At 36.9% G+C, this 16,072-nt stretch overlaps 2 protein-coding genes across 9 annotated transcripts in view; both read left to right on the forward strand.

The window, feature by feature from the left end:
• LOC111335423 (asparagine synthetase domain-containing protein 1) overlaps positions 1–521 on the forward strand; it is a 10,749-nt gene extending 10,228 nt beyond the window's left edge. For all 3 annotated transcript variants that reach the window (XM_022941321.2, XM_088738582.1, XM_088738583.1), the window contains one exon: positions 1–521. This exon is cut by the window's left edge and continues 464 nt beyond it. The gene's annotated coding sequence lies outside the window, so the exon portion shown is untranslated.
• A 99-nt stretch (positions 522–620) lies between these two features.
• Positions 621–15,131, forward strand: LOC111335406 (putative histone-lysine N-methyltransferase PRDM6). 6 transcript variants are annotated; one of them, XM_088738584.1, is made up of 7 exons: positions 621–1,683; positions 11,268–11,443; positions 11,536–11,744; positions 12,234–12,483; positions 13,391–13,458; positions 13,789–13,929; positions 14,466–15,131. In XM_088738584.1, the coding sequence occupies exons 1-7, from the start codon at positions 1,622–1,624 to the stop codon at positions 14,751–14,753; spliced, it is 1,194 nt and encodes a 397-aa protein (XP_088594710.1). In that variant the 5' UTR covers positions 621–1,621; the 3' UTR covers positions 14,754–15,131. The 6 variants fall into 6 exon arrangements, with proteins under 6 accessions (XP_088594710.1, XP_088594711.1, XP_088594713.1 ...); XM_088738585.1 differs by lacking the exon at positions 621–1,683 and adding an exon at positions 5,186–5,302; XM_088738587.1 differs by lacking the exon at positions 621–1,683 and adding an exon at positions 8,299–8,450.
• The last annotated feature ends 941 nt before the right edge of the window (positions 15,132–16,072 follow it).

The following is a 16,072-nucleotide window of genomic DNA, read 5'->3' on the forward strand; positions in this document are numbered from 1 at the left end:
CCAGACAGTTCGCCGGTACACGTTCACACTGTCACTCCTAGTTGGAGAGAGGCACAAGACCTATCAACCTCTAATCTGGAACTATCGAACTGGATTCTATTGGATGATTTGGTAATAAAAGTAAATCTTACATCGTCATCCGTACCATGGACCAAAAAACTTGCCTGGCTTCGACAGGTCAAATGGAACAACAGACATGTTCACAACGAGACACATCTTAAGTCTACAGTCGTGGCCCTCTCGAGCCGGATTTTCTCGCTCGGGTTTATCTTCTTGACTGGGTGATCGGTTCGTATACTCCTTTTGCTAGATCAAGTACCAAACAAAAGGCATACTTTTCTGCTAACTTTCTGTCGACTCGAACGAATTTTGCTGAGAACGGAACAGTTTTTGGTTTCGTTAATGTGATGAAAAATAAATCTTCTTAAACTGGCGGCACTTGAGTTGATAATCAAACACAACTGATGTCTCTTCGTCGCAACTAACGCATTCAATGATCATAATAAAATTGTTCTGTCAAATTTTGTTGATTCAATGTGTTTTATCACTGCCAGCATTATTTCATCTGCAGAAGCAAAGTCGCAGAATCGTCGATCCTTTGATTATTAGTCATGAACTTAAGACGACGATTGACCCGAGTCATCGCCGGAAGTAGAAACTATGACTTCTAGTAATCTCGTGGGGTGCTTTACCACTTAATGCTCGGATCCGTGCGACGACACTTTTGAATCTTACATGATCTGATTAGTAATTCTCCATTCTAGCTGCTTCACATTTTCTTATAGACCAGTTCAGAGAATTAGGTGTTATATCATGATCTAGCCTTCGAACAAGTCAGTGTTTCAATGCTCAGCACGGTTTTGCTTTGAGAAAAAATGAGAAGTTAAAGTTATCTTATAATCACTTTAAGCAAAGGGAAACTACAAGAAGTAATTGAGATATTACTTTTCCTCTCATTATCAATACATTATCCAGCAAACGAGGGATGAGAATACAAAATTCTATTAGCTGGATCGAGATGTAGAGCGCATTTCTATTGAGTATTGTAAAGCCGCCAAGACATGGGAAATCACAATAGTTGATCAGAGTCACGCAAAATGTTCTAAGGCGCCAATAAGAGCTACAAAGAAAAACAACCAGACTGCCAGAAGCGCGGTAAAGTACGAATGTTCAAGTCGCGATTGGTGTTTATTTTTTAATCTGATTGGTTGAGAAATTGAGTGGCGTGAGTTTCCTGGACCAATCACACGGCGAAATAAAGCACAGCCAAAGCAAACTGGATTACTATCGCCCGAAAAATTTGCTCTAACAAATCTCCTACATTTAGCAAAAGTATTAAGAATGCAGAACACCTTTTTAGATCTTTCAATTAATTACAATAACTGTGATTTTAGTCCTAAAGCATTTTTTGTTTAGAAATATCAACTACTTTCTTGTGCCATTATTAACAATCTCACCCACACCACGCTGGCTTTGTAATTTATTTTCTCTACCCTTGTCCGTCAAAGATTCCTATCATTAATATTGATAACAGCATAAGTTAAACTACCTGCTTGACAATTTAAACATTTCTGTCAAAAAGTGCAGATTCTTTGACAGGTCCACTGAAGGTGATTCAATTATGCACAAGGCTGGAGTTTTAAAGCGAGTTGATGCCCAAAAAACCGCCACAAATCTTGCAAGGTAAGAGAAAAGCTGTGATTTGTGAATTACTCTTTTTATATAAACGGTGTGATGTTATAACTGGTGATATGGGGTTGTTATTAGTTACGCAGATGAGAAATTGCCGTTAAGTATCTATTCTGAACTTTTTTACCTAGAGCGTCAAATGTCTTCCTTGTTCTCGATCAACTGAAGACTCATATTTATCCATTTTCGTCCAAAGATAAGATAATCTTCAAGATAATTGAACGAGATTGTATGGGTATGTTTGACGTTGTGTAGCAAATCTTTAAGTCTGATTGAGGTATTTTTACAAACTCAAAAAGAGGTACTGAATTAAAAAGATCTTGCATTTAAAAAAAATTCTCCCAATTTGAGACTTCCATTCGTTCAAGATGAGAGTTGAATTTATTGAATTTCGCCAATGAAAAACACTGATACAGAAAGATAAGGCCTCGTTTGAATTAAATTTCTACACAAACCTTGTGGCAAAAAGTAGCTTTGGACATAAATAATTTATCTCCAAAGCTAATTTATAATTTGAATCAACAATGGAACAGAAAACTGTTTAAATTCTGATCTTGGTAAAACGGTTCCGACTCTTCGCTTCTGAGTCACGATTCTGCTTGACTGCGTCGCAATATTTTTAGACGCATATTTAGTTTTGATATATTTCTGAGTTCTACCTGCAGAATGACAAAGAATCAAATTTAGTGTTAGTTTATTAATTCTTTTACCAGGTGACAAAAGAGTGATTTCTCAATTATGACAACAAAACCCCGAGTAAACCAAATCGAAAACACGGTGTTTAAGATAAATGATGCGGTCGACTCATGCCATTAGAACGGGACAGACCGCAATAACACGACGAGATATTCTATTTCATCTGAGAAGGAATTATTAATTTTATTCTAGTTAGCACGATTACAAGTACAGGGTTCTTAGGGCATGGAAAACCTTTGTGAGGCATTTATTATAAAGTTACCTGAGATTATAATTACATCCATTGGGTTTTATCCTATTAACTCCAGGAAAAATGGTTTTAAGGTCATTTTAGTTGAAAGAATCGATCAGATTATATCGTCTTTTTTTTAAAGAACTAATTACCAGGCTTAAATATGATTTTAGAAGTTTACGGAGTTGACGGAACAGAAGAAATATACCATAAAGCGACTCACGTGAAATTTTTTACGCTGCAAGTGTTTCCTATTAAGTTCGTCTTTTCCGTTTGAAACGAATGGCACACTGGAATTTCTTCCCTGCTTGTTTAAAGCTGACTAAAAGGCTGTGCTTGTTTTCAGGCAGCTTTTATCTACCGCCGTTTTGGTAACAAAAGGGCTCATGAATTCAAATGTATAGTGTCTTACTTCACGCCAAATATTAATGATATAGTTTTCTATTGCTTTTTTACGTAGATGGCCGTAAGAAACTCACTCTCTCCAACCAGTACCTGATCGTTATGTTATGAATTTCAAAGCAGGTAGTTTCGCAATGTTTCTGCTAAACACAAACTATTATTTTAGGAGAGGTATCGGTTTCCCAACATTTTTCGTTAGAACTTTTTGTTTTGACTACTTCTGTTTGAAATTTTACTCTGTTCGAGTTCAGTTGTTTAATTTAAAGACAGTCTTCAAATTTTCAAAACATATTTTTGTCCCTCTAAATATTTCGTTTTTAGGTGAAAACAGTAAATGAGTAATCTTGTGCTACTTTTTGGGAATACAGCCGTGTTGCGAGACTCGTTAAGACTCGTTGTCCTTAGTGACAAGTTTATCTTCATCTATTTTACGAGACTGATATTTTTGCAATCTCATTAATGTACATACGTCGGTATGCTAATAATGTCGTTACCAATACCAAGAAAAAATATAGTCAAACAACCTGCTTGTCAAGTCAGATTCTCCTGTCAAAAACTGGGAATTTTATGATAATCTACGAGAGGATACCTCAGTTGTGTACGATGGAGAGCTTTTAAGACGCTCAATGATACTAAATGTAATAGCCAAAGGGCCCCATAAGGCCCTCCCTCGCAGCCAAAGACTCGGTCCACTTTTCGATGTGCTGCGACAATCTTATAATAAGAGTTCTGATCATGGTTGAGCAAGAATAAATTACAAACTTTAAATCTAATTTTTTTACGAAATTGTTAGAATGGACGATTCGGGAAAAGTGTTCGAGGCGCTGTACCATTACAACAGACGTCCGGGTAGAAACGTTTGCACTTACACAGAAACTTTTTGAAGTTCCATTCAAGATTGGTACATTTGAAAGCAACTTTGTGGAAATGCAAAACAGGAAGATATCTTTCTTTCTTATTGAAATATTATTATTTTTCAGAAAAAGCTAGCCAAATTTTATTTTTATTGACAGTTTTATTGACTTATTTTTTGTAATGAGACTGCTTCTAAATTTGGTGAAATCCTTACGGGTCCCTTAATTGCGTGCAAACTACATTTGCCTTCGGCGATTTTTTTTGAACTCTAAACTCTTTGAGAAATGTTGTGTCTTTGCAGGTAATGATTTGTACCAAACCTAAAGGTGTAAGGTATCTATCCCACAAAAATGTTCCATTAGCGTTAAGCGTGTTTTATTTATCTGAGATATAAAACCATCGGCCAAGATAAAGTACAAGTTTGGTTCATAAAATGTCTACGGTTTGTTTCTCGTATTTATGAGCCAAAGTTTCGGATATGTGCATCAAACTGAAAATGCATTAGTCAGAAATTTTAAATGTTTCAGATAACTTCCAAGTTTCCTTGATCATACAGAGAGGGATTAAATAGTGTAGATAAGTTACGAGAGGTAGCTGTATCTTTTCATATATGACAAACTGAATAGAATATATTTTTATCACAGTATTGACTGGTGCTGAGAGATTCGTAATTAGAACATTATATGAAATCGCAAAGTTGTTACTTCTTAAGTCACCTTTTACAAGGGGATAGAAATTTTGATAAGGAACCCTGTGTTCGAATTCCTCTAACAGAAACTCACCCATTCTAAGAATTTCCGCTTTTTATATTAGCTTTTTTTTTTTAAATAGCTGTTTATTTTGTTTATGATTTTTGAAGAGTTAACAATCATATTTGCCCTCAGGGAATTTCGTTCCTTTAATTTTCAAGTTTTGGATCATTTGGGAGTATATTGCCATCGCTGGGAAAACTAAAAATCTTATTGACGTTTACTGTAAACACACTGAGATGTGTCATAAAGTAGTTTGCCATAAGTCATATCTACCGAAATATTTCAACAATTAGAGTGACGATATACTGGTAAAGTTGACACTGATAGTAATTATAACAGCATCATAGATATGGACCGTTCAGACTTTGCAAACTTGAATCCAGATTCATCTCAGTTATTAACACAGGTTGGACCTTTTCTCGGTCTCTAGTTCACGCGGTATTTGCACGGCCGTGTTGGTATTGTGCAGCATTTCCTTGCCCTTGGCGGTCTATACCAAGTACTGACATCATGAATATTGCAAACAGTATAAGTTAAACTACCTGCTTGACAAATTAAACAATTCTGGCAAAAAGTGCAGATTCTATGACATTTCGACTTGAGATAATCCAATTATGCAGAGGACAGTATTTTGGGGTTTTAATCCAGAGGATGCACCCATGATATATACTCAAAAGTAAGAAACAGTATATTGTTTTAAGGCATCATGTTTGATTAGTTGGTGTAAATCCCTCTACGTTACGAACTATGAGGTAAACTTGTTGTAGTCATATCACAAAATAATATGAAGCCGCAAAGTTTCTTTTATTAGCTTTTGAACAGAAATCAGTCCTGTTATTTTAAAGGAAGTTTCTTGATCCAAGAACTGTTTAAAGCACCTGTATTTTGGCGAAGAAATATAAGTTCATCTGAAACTCGTTTTTTATTTGTCGTTTGCGGGGGAAGGTAATGAAATGAAAGTTTTCGAAACCGTTTCTGTCAGTGAAAACGTGGAAGCGAAGTCAGTTTTAACGAGCACAGATGATAGATAATGAAAACCTGTGTGGCTGAAAAAAGTTAAAAACGATCACTGTTTTTGGATATAGTTTTGTAAAAAAAGAAACAGAAAGCTTTACGAAACTGCGGTAAAAGTAGGTTGAGGTGCTTAATTATTTATAAATAGCCTGCAGAAAGTGTTGTAAACAAAACCCTAGAAATTTAAAACCATGTCAAAATTGAGTAAATTAGATTCATAAGGAAAGGTGTTAACTTCTTTTCAGACCGTTTTATAGTGGTCAAGATTGTGGTTCTTTTAAAAGATAACATCTTTGATGTATGTTATCTTTTGTGGCTCATTGACTGACCATAACTTTAAGCACACAGACACTCGCGAAATTCACTTCGGAGAAATTTCATTATTATTCCAGCAGCAAGCTCGAAGATAATCTATTATTGAAAATAACTGCTGGCGTTTTATCTCAATTATTATTTCTATTAACGTTTGGAGTGTGTTCAAGATTGTTAGCGAGCTAGAGAATATCCCTTCTATTGCACTATTTACCGAAAAAATTATACGACAATAATTTCCAACAAGGAAAATTTACGCTTTTTACTTGACTCAAAAGTATTTCGATGAAGTAATTCAAAACTAATAAATTTTTTTTATTTGTATCAAACCGTAAATTCTCTAGACCATATCCCATGGATTTTCACGCATGCAAATTTTTTTATTTGTATCAAACCGTAAATTCTCTAGACCATATCCCTTAGATTTTCCCGCATGCAAGTTTTGAGAATATTTTAAAGAACACTTCGATATCGAAACATCTTCTCATGATCAAAATTGTAGACTCAAAGAGGATTTCCTCGTTGTGTCGTTTGAATGCTCAATGACGAAAACAAATTTCTTCTATGGATATCAAATTTTAGTTGCAATGAATTGTGCTTCCTTAAGACATTCTTTTCAAATGTTTCAATCATTTTCTGTAAACTTTAAACCGGGATGAAATGACCAGTTTGTCAGACATTTTTTAGTTGAGATTAACTAAACATTTCTTTCACATTGTTTCGTGTTTATTCTGCGTAATGTTATGTGGTATTGCGTCAACGTTGTGTTAGGTTGCTATAGCTGGTCGGACTCAGTTTTTCGTCAGAATAAAAGCTAGTCTGGTATAAAACTCAGATGCACTGCCTTTTGCAGCGCATAGACGTAGCTCTTTGTGGTACATTTTCTTTATGCCCTTTAACTAAAGGTGTTTTCAATTCTCAGTCATTACAAGAAAATGTAAGAAACTCCATGTGAAAGCTGGCATGGCACTGTTTGACAGTAAGAGTGAAGAGGCAAGTCCAGGCCGAGAAGATGGACTTTTTTCACATTTTTCTAAACCATGCTGTTCTTTGACTTCAAATTCTAGGGGATGTTTTCTTTTTTGAACGAATAAGTCTTACATTGTGCTCTTTCGATATTCAGATCAATCTCTGATGTTTTCAGGCCACTTCATCTTTTAAGCCAACTTTCTTATGACTTCAAATGCAGGAAAATTTTTTTTTTTAACCAATATTTATTTGGTTTATTCGTCCTTATCCGTGAAGACTAGAATATCTATCCATTTCTTGATATTATAAAAAGGTAGCAAATTCTCCTCTTATTTTAAGACCATGAGTATTGGTCCGGCCGGGGCTCGAACCCTCGACCTCACGCACAACACAATCCGGCGCTCTAACCAGATATCTCCCGACCACACTGATATGGTATTTATAGCCTGCCCTTGGCGGTCAGTTTTCCAATAGGGTCCTGATGAATATTAATAACGGTATAAGTTAAAGTACCTGCTTTACAAATTAAAATTTTCTGTCAATGAGTGCAGATTTTTCTTTGACAGTTTGACAAAACGTTGAATTATGCACATTTAGTCAATGAAATTGAACCTCGAAAGTGGAGAATCGAGGAAAAAGAATGTGAACTGGTAACGATGTGTTAGTAAGGTTGTCTGAATTACGAGAAAGAGTTAATGATATTTTGTTGTGTTCAAACTTGATAAATTTATTTTAAAAAAAGAATAAAGTATTTCACAGTCACTAAATACCAGTCAATGTAATGCAAGGAAAAAAAAAGCCTTTCTGATTGATACCATTTTTTTTTTTTTTCGCAAGAAAGTTGGCCCTTTTCATCACGCAGGATAATTATTCATTTAAATTTTTCACAAAATTTTTTTCTATAAGTTTTGCGTCACTCGGAAGAAGTGACTTTTTTGTTAAAATAATGGCTAGCGCGAACTATTTAGCAGTTGAAGTGTCTAAATTTTATGATATAATTCTTAATAGTTTTTGCGATAAAAGTAACACCACTCTGAATCATTTATCGGTCCGGAACACCCGGTATCTGCGGTGTATAATCAAAACCCTGAAAATTTCCAAGTGCAAAATTGTTTAAATAAGAAGCGTGGGAGGATATTCACAAAATAAAGTTAATTGCTGCGAAATGGGTTGGCTTTGCCTTAAAAGTGGATATCTAGTTATAAGTTTGTAGTCTTAAGGTGTAGAAATCGGAAGTAATTCCTCCCCTTGAACGTCAGACTAGCAGTTTTTCTGCGTTTGTACTATTATTTGACAGGTGGCGAATGCTTGATTAGGTTTAATTAATACAACAAAGCTCCAAATAACCCAAAACCAAAAGCAAGGCCCCGTACTTATTTATAGGTTCGTGTCTTTCGTGGTCAGAAATTGGCCTGAACGCAAGAGCATGGTTCGTAATTCGTTTCTGGTTTAGGTCTTGTAGAATTTGAAGATTGAATCGTCAAACGTTTGACTCTAGACTCGGGCTGATTTTTATCTTAATTTTGAGGGTAAGTTAGTTTTGTGATTGGATCTTGGTTTTGTATCATATATTTTCTTTTACAAATAGTTTTACTTTTAGGGGGGAAAAACTGGTAGGGAAATTATTGAATCTTGTCAGTTATCGTGGGAGTGTTCTGGTCTTCACTGCAGATACAAGAAATTTCAAGGTTCGCTGACATTTAAATGGAATTCCTATAGAAACAAGAAACTGCGTTCATTTTCTCTCTCTTCCGCGTTTATTTTCGTATAGAGATCATTGTAGAAAATAAATTCTGAATTCGGTCGTGAAATTTTTTGACGTTTAACTATGAGGGAAATTCCATCACTTAATTCTGGTCGAGAATATTTTGGGTTGCTATTTATTCTAGTAGCTAAACAGAGATGTGCAAGGATATTTTTCGACTATTTTCCTTTTTTTACTTGAGCTTGTTTTCTTTGGAACAATAATGGAGGTTCGTGGGTCTATGTCAGACAAGACCCAAAATTTCAACTCGTCACTGAAGTTCAAGTTGACAAAATATTTCCACTTTAAAAGTCCGTATATAAAAAAAAAATCAATTTTGGCCGTACTTGTCATTCTACAGCTAAATCATATGACATCCAAAGTTAAGTTGATATCAATAATTTTTGGTATCATGTATTTCCCTAAAATTGGCATATATTCAGTTGCAGGCTGTTGATGTGCAGGTTTTGATGTCGGATTGATCTTGACAATTTTATTTTGCCCCTTACTGAAGTGAAAACAAAATAAGGGCAATTTTTTGTTTCGTTCTTTTATAGCTTTTTGTAAGCATCACTCTAAAATGGAACACGGTTGCCCTAGGTTGAATAGTTTCTCCATAGTTTTAAGACTCCGAGTGAAGTATTTTGGTCAATAACATAATTTCTGTTGGTTTCAAAACTTTTTTTTCTTTTTTGATGGAGTTTGTGCCAGTTTCATAAATTACGTTTTGGTTGATTCGCTTATGATTTAAGATTCTTTAGCAAGAGAGTGTGAACGACGTCTCTTTCCATCCACAAAATACAAACCAGCTTTATTCACACTTTGACTTTAACATAGCGTCAAAGGGAAAAACTTCTCGGTATTTCCTTCCCATTCCATTCCATTAGCAAGAAAAAAACTTACTATACTTTCATATCTTTTCTTTACATTTCCAACCTAAAGACTTGTTTGTAGTATCCTCACAGACCATATTGCCCATGCTGATATTAGCTTATCTCCTTGCCCTTGGTGGTCCATATCGGAGGTATTCTCATCATTAATATTGATAACAACCCAAGTTAAACTACCTGCTTAACAAATTAAACATTTCTGTCAAAAAGTGTAGATTTTATGACAGCTTAACTCGATATTATTCAATTATGCACAAGACAGATTTTTGGGGATAGCTTGGGGCAAGTATTCCACTAAGGTAATAAGTATTTTTGATTGTATAATTTGAAGAATTTCAGAAATAGTTTTTCGATAGGTATGTCGTAATAAGGGGAATTTTTGTTGATACTTCAGCTGAAAATAAAATAAACAATCATTCCAAGAGCATAACCAATGAACAAAGTGTTTTTGCCTTTTAAGATGAAAAATTTACTTTACACCGAGCTTAACCCGTTTCGATACAATCAATCTGTGTATACTTCAACAATGATTGTTGTACGAAAGCTTCGTTTGTAAACAAGTTTTAACTCTCATGAAACAAAGGAAAATAGATATGTTTTCTTTGATCCAAACAGGTGAACGTGATTTTTAATTGTTAAACCACTTTTCAAGAAGGTATTTAGCCAAATTTGAACGTGTTAAACTCCTAGTTGTTTTTCAATTATTTCGCACAAACACAAATGCATTAAAACTCATGTTTTGGACAATATATATTGCTTAACAAACCGTGCGGTAAAAAGTATCCCTTTTCTGAATAATTTAACAGATTGCCTGCTAAGTGTTGAAAACAAACCCTTAGATATCGTAAACATCGACGAAAACCAAGAAAATTGGATTCACGATTGGGGCATTAAGCAATTCGTTTACCTGACGCGCTTTGTTTGCGATGGGCAAGTCGCTAACATTGTATATTTCGGTACCTAAGCAAAACCGTCGAGCGTTAAACTTGGACTGTTATACCAAGGTAACTTTTTTAGGTGAAACTGAAGTAAGTTAAATTCCATAACTATGACAGCAAAACCCCAAAGTAAATATAGATAAAAGGTAAGACTCAAAATGTTTCATTATTCTAGTTCGTGGGCAAACAAATTTGATATCTCAAAGTTGCACAACGAGCTAGGACAGTCTAAGAGTTTTTGTGGACATTGCTGGAATTGCATTCATTCACCTATATAACCAGCCTTCTCATTTTTCACTTGTTAATCATACCCCGATAATAGACAAAATATGAAAATTGCAGAGGTTCAACCTATAATTAAGAACCAAGTCATCAACATAAGACTTGAATAAAACCAGTTCAAAATCCCGTATATTTTTACCCTACCAATTTTTTTGACGTGCTTGATTCTCAGACAGTCGTTTAACCCCTTTTGACAATAAAATTACTCCAAGCAGTATATTGCATGCGTTCACCGAACTTTTGCCTTTTTAAAGTGATATTTGTTTTCAAACTGGTTGAAGTGGTAGTGACAGTTAGACACTGAAATATTGCAGTGAGTTATTCAAAACAATTGCGCAAATTCCATTGATTTCATTTAAACGGGTAGTAAAAATTTTAAATGTTTGTCATTGTATTAAAAAAGGATCCCAACGTGCGCTTTTCAGAGGAGAGAGGCAATAATTCCTTCAAAGCATATATTTCGGTGTTTCTAACTTCGCTTTTCTTTTTCAGAGAAGCCATGAGCAAAGTTCAGCCTTTAACGGAACGTAAACCAGAAGGGCCTGGATCCAAGAGGCCGCCATTCACCTGGGAGGAGATTTGTATGTATTTGTATGGACATACGCCTATGGAGCCTGCAATCACTGAAGACCAGCGGAAAAATGTCAAAAGAGAAGAAAACGGCCCAGGTAATAATTTGAGAAGTATTTCTTCTGATTAGTTTTACTGCTATCAAAAATTTGTCAATTTTTTTCTTATGAATCTTTGTATCCGTACTAAGAACGTAAGAAAAAGCGATGTTCTCTGCCAAGCCCATCCATGATGTTCCCGGATGAAGTGAAACTCTGCAAGTCAAGCGTTCCCGGAGCGGAGTTTGGAGTGTGCGCAGCACAGCCCATTCCTCCCGGAACATGGATCGGTCCGTATGAAGGCCAGGTTGTTAGGTGCGATGAACTGCGAGAGGGAGTGCATAATAGTTATATGTGGGAGGTAAGAGGACACTTTTTTTTTCAGCGTAAAATATTTTTGTTTGATTTACTGCGATCTGTTAACAATTGATGAGCCATACCACACAAAAAAAAATTTCGTTTGTTGAGTCAAACTGGCAAAAATGATTGGGAGTGCAATTGCGTTCACAAATAGAACTGTGGGGCGGCGTCCTACTTAGGTAAAGTAATACCGTTCCCAGGTTCTCGCCTCTTTTATCCCCAGGCAGTGGGAGATACCTTTAACGAGTCGTAAATGGTGACAAGATCTTTTCGTATGATGGTTCTTAAACAGCATCTAACGGGAAATTTAGGGGTATGACAAAAATTTTTGTCATTCTAAATGGTCAAGTCCCCATGACAGGAAAAGAGAGTCACCTAAAACCTAAGGCCTCCCGGCTCCCCTCCCCCACCCCTCCCCCCTCCTTGCTGTACCCTTAAGTTGTTGTGTTGAACACCTTTTTTTTTTTTTTTCTTTCTACCAACGTAATAGATTTACAAAGACGGAAAGTTCAGTCATTTTATCGATGGATGTGAAGAATACTTGTCCAGTTGGATGAGGTTCATTCAGTGCGCACGGTACAAAGAAGAGCAGAATATGACAGTGTTTCAGTACTGCGGGAATATATATTACCGGGCCTTCAGGCACATTCCGGCTGGGCGGGAACTACTGGTGTGGTACGACGAACAATACTCCGAGTTCATTGATGTCCCAGCGTTGATGAAAGCAAGAATTATTAAGGGTAAGAGGAGCCTACGGAGCAGGAATCATTTTAACACATTTTTCAGGCGAGAAAAGTTTAAAAATCACTTCCCGGAGGCAAGTGATTTACAAGCCTTTCGAGGTTTTCCCAACAACCCAAGTAGTGAATCGATAGAAAAAGCGCTCCGTTACTGGTGCAATGACTGATGGTTTATTCACCAATCAGGGCGCTTGGGGTACCTCAGTTATTTCATGATAGTTATTTCATGCATGTAATTTTTTTCATAATAGCTATTTCACAATTTCATAAGCTATAATTACAACTTTTTAAATTTTTTATGGTGGTAGAACTGATAGGTTTTTGACCAATCAGGGTGCTCGTAGTATCTCAGTTATTTTATAAATGTGTCATCTCTCTTTCGACAGCATAGACTAAATAATAGGGACTTTAAATAATAAATAATAAATAATAATAGGGACTAAATATTAGGGACTTTAAGCAGTCAGGGCGGCAACGCCACATAAGACGTCGATTAAAAAATGAGTTTCTACTTTTAGTTAGAATTTCGAAAATGGCTGTATGTGTTTACCGTCTCATAGGGCGCCAGACCTCAAACTCAACATAACGCATAAAAGTAGCGTTGAGTTCTAGATGTAAATTAAAATAATTTCCCGCTGTGGTTTCGCTTCGCAGACGACGCAAATTTTGGTGAGTTCACGTTGTTTTTTTGCAAAGGACGGCTACGAAATGTACAAAGTTTTAAAACGCACGTGCTGGGCTATTGTTTTGCCAGTTAGATCTATTGTTTTTCCACGATCTCGTTGCCGTAGCCGTCGTGGTTTGCTTAAAGTCCCTATTGTTTTCTTGCGGTTCCGGATAACCTACCGACCAGTGGTGGCGTTTATGCAATCCTTGAAAACTGTTATCATCCTTATATCTATTTTAGAGCACACAGTCCAATGGAAGCCCCCAGGAATCGAAGAGGAGTCATTTTTTGAAGATATACGTGACCAGGTAGATGAAAGATAAGATACAAGAAAAATGCCTATTTTCCCCCTCCCTTACGGATTCTTCTAGATTATTTGAGTACCGCTGGCTAAGGGGAAAAATCGTTTCTTTTACCAAAGGAAATCATATTCCTCAGCACTCATTCGTCGCTTTGATTTAAGCTCGTGCTTTGACAACGGAGAAATTACGGAGATGGGGAAGACCTGGGGAGGCATCAAGCTCATGGTAAAGGACCGGAAGATGTGGAGGGAGCAGGTTGCTGCTCTACATGCCATTTAGGCGTAAAGGGTGAATGAGTGAGTGCGTTTAACAACGCTTCTTTTTGTTCTCCCAAAGGAGTTTGATGACCACGAAAGGCCCCTGGACCCTTTTGGATTGGGCCTGAAAGATCACGGAGAGCCACATATTTGGAGATGCGGTCAGTGCACGCAAACGTTTTCACAAAGGGTTCTTCTTCAGATGCACGTGTGCCCACAGGTAAGCTCTAAGGTATCAACGATAGTGTTCCGCTTTGTGGTGAACGTAGAGAGGTGATTGGTTCGCGAAATCTCTACTATTAGTCAGTATATCTAAGTTTGAACTTAGCCGGCAAATGATTATGACATACGCCGTAAAGCTAAAATGATTATTTAGTGAAGTGATGATGTGAAGGTGTGGTCTGATCGCCCGGGTGAGTATCGTCCTGAGAAGGACTGTTGTCGGTGGTAGTGACTGAGTCAAGTGACTCTGATGATGACTTCCGCACAGGTTGTCGAAACGTCAGTCACTACCACTGACAACAGTCCTTCTCAGGACTACACTCACCCGGACGATCAGACTACACCTTCACATGTTACCCCCGGGTTCAAGCCATTTACTGCATGAAGTGATGATGTTGTTGAGTTCCTTTTTTTTAGTGGGGGTGGGGGGGTGGGGAGGGGGTTGGGGAGAAAGTTTCCACGCAGAAAGATGGAAATATTTATTACTATCAAAATAAACTCACTGATACCTTGTGAACTCTTTGTCCCGTTTAGTCACCAGATCGCCCCTACCAGTGCGGGCACTGCCCTTCATCGTTTCCAGGCCCAGCAGAGTTGAGGGAACACGTTGTCATCCACATAAACGAGAAACCATTTAAATGCGGATTCTGTGGTCGCTCATTCGCCGGTGCAACGACACTAAACAATCACATTCGCACGCACACGGGAGAGAAACCATTTAAATGCGAAAAATGTCATATGACGTTCTCGCAATCAACGCAGCTGAGCCGCCATCAGAAGTCCCCGGAAGAGTGCCAAGGGGATCCAAAGGAGAGAAAGTGAACCAAAAACTTCCACCAGCATTTTGGACAGGAAATTTGAAAGCGAAGCTATTTTTATGGTCTTCTTTTCACATAAACCACACTAAAATAAAATTCTTTAGGACTGAGCGTTTTATTATAAAGAGGGAAGGGTGGGAGGGTAAATTGAGGTCACCAAACCTCAGGGAAGGTATCTTACAACTTGAAGAAAATCACTCTCGTTTGTAGAATGAGATTTTAAGAAAGAAAGCACGGCTAATCACCCCCCTTTTCACTGCCCCATTCCCACACGACAGAAGTGAAATGATTCGTCAACTCATTGCAAGTGACTAAGTCTTAGATGTTTAGCATTTCTTTCGTATTGCAAAGTTCTTCAAATAAAAAAAAAATTCCAAGTCTCTATTTTATTGCAATGCTTAACTATTGAAAATGAACGAAATAACCAAAGGCTGAACAAAGTTGTAAGTTTATGTGGTAATTGACAAAGATCTCTTAGGAAAGTTAACATCATTTCCAAAGCAGGTGCTTCGCGTTTAGAGCTCCTGTGTTCCTTTCACATTAAGCAGAGGAGTCTATTGAAACCAGTTTAGAAGAAGAACGCTTAAGTCAATCGAGTAAAGTAAAAACCAAAACCAAATTAATATGAAACATTGGCCAAGAAAAGGAAAAACCTGAAAGGGCTAAAGAGAATCAGAGGTAAGTCAAGGAAACTGCCCAAAGCGTGAAGAAATGATGGCGACCAATTGCAAGTTGCGAATGGTTTTAGTTTACAACCTGAGTGGTTGAGAAAAAATGGCGCGAGTTTTCTAGACCAATCGCATAACGAAATAAAGCAAAAGCAAAGCGATCTCGGATTTCTTTCGACACTCAATTTAAAACTGCTTTTCTGTAATTGGTCAAGGCTAGAAGCTTTTTATATACTGAATGCTTAAATTCAGACAATCCCAGTGAGTTGATGTAAAAAAGTTGGTAATAGCGACTAATAGTCCTCATTTTCAGTTGTCGGCAACCTGTCGGTCAACTGTCGGCCGACAGGTTACCAACACATTACCGACACATACGTAATTGTTTTTACTGGTTTATTCTATGGAAAACCGAGAACATGAAGAAGAACATAGTTTTCGTTTAAAGCATACATTATTGTTAAAGTTCGTAATTTTCTGAGTTTCTTCACAAAAAATACCTTTCGAATTCCTCGTGCCTGTTAATAATCTTTCGGCCGCCTCTTTAAATTTCGTAACTTCTTCAAGGGTCACCCTCTCAAATCTCGACGCCATCTTGGCTCTGATCGAGATACAAAAGATGTTACCATGGCAATTTTGTAATTTCACATGTGAAATT

Source organism: Stylophora pistillata, chromosome 11 (assembly GCF_964205215.1).
Source record: "Stylophora pistillata chromosome 11, jaStyPist1.2, whole genome shotgun sequence".
Taxonomy (NCBI): Eukaryota; Metazoa; Cnidaria; class Anthozoa; order Scleractinia; family Pocilloporidae; genus Stylophora; species Stylophora pistillata.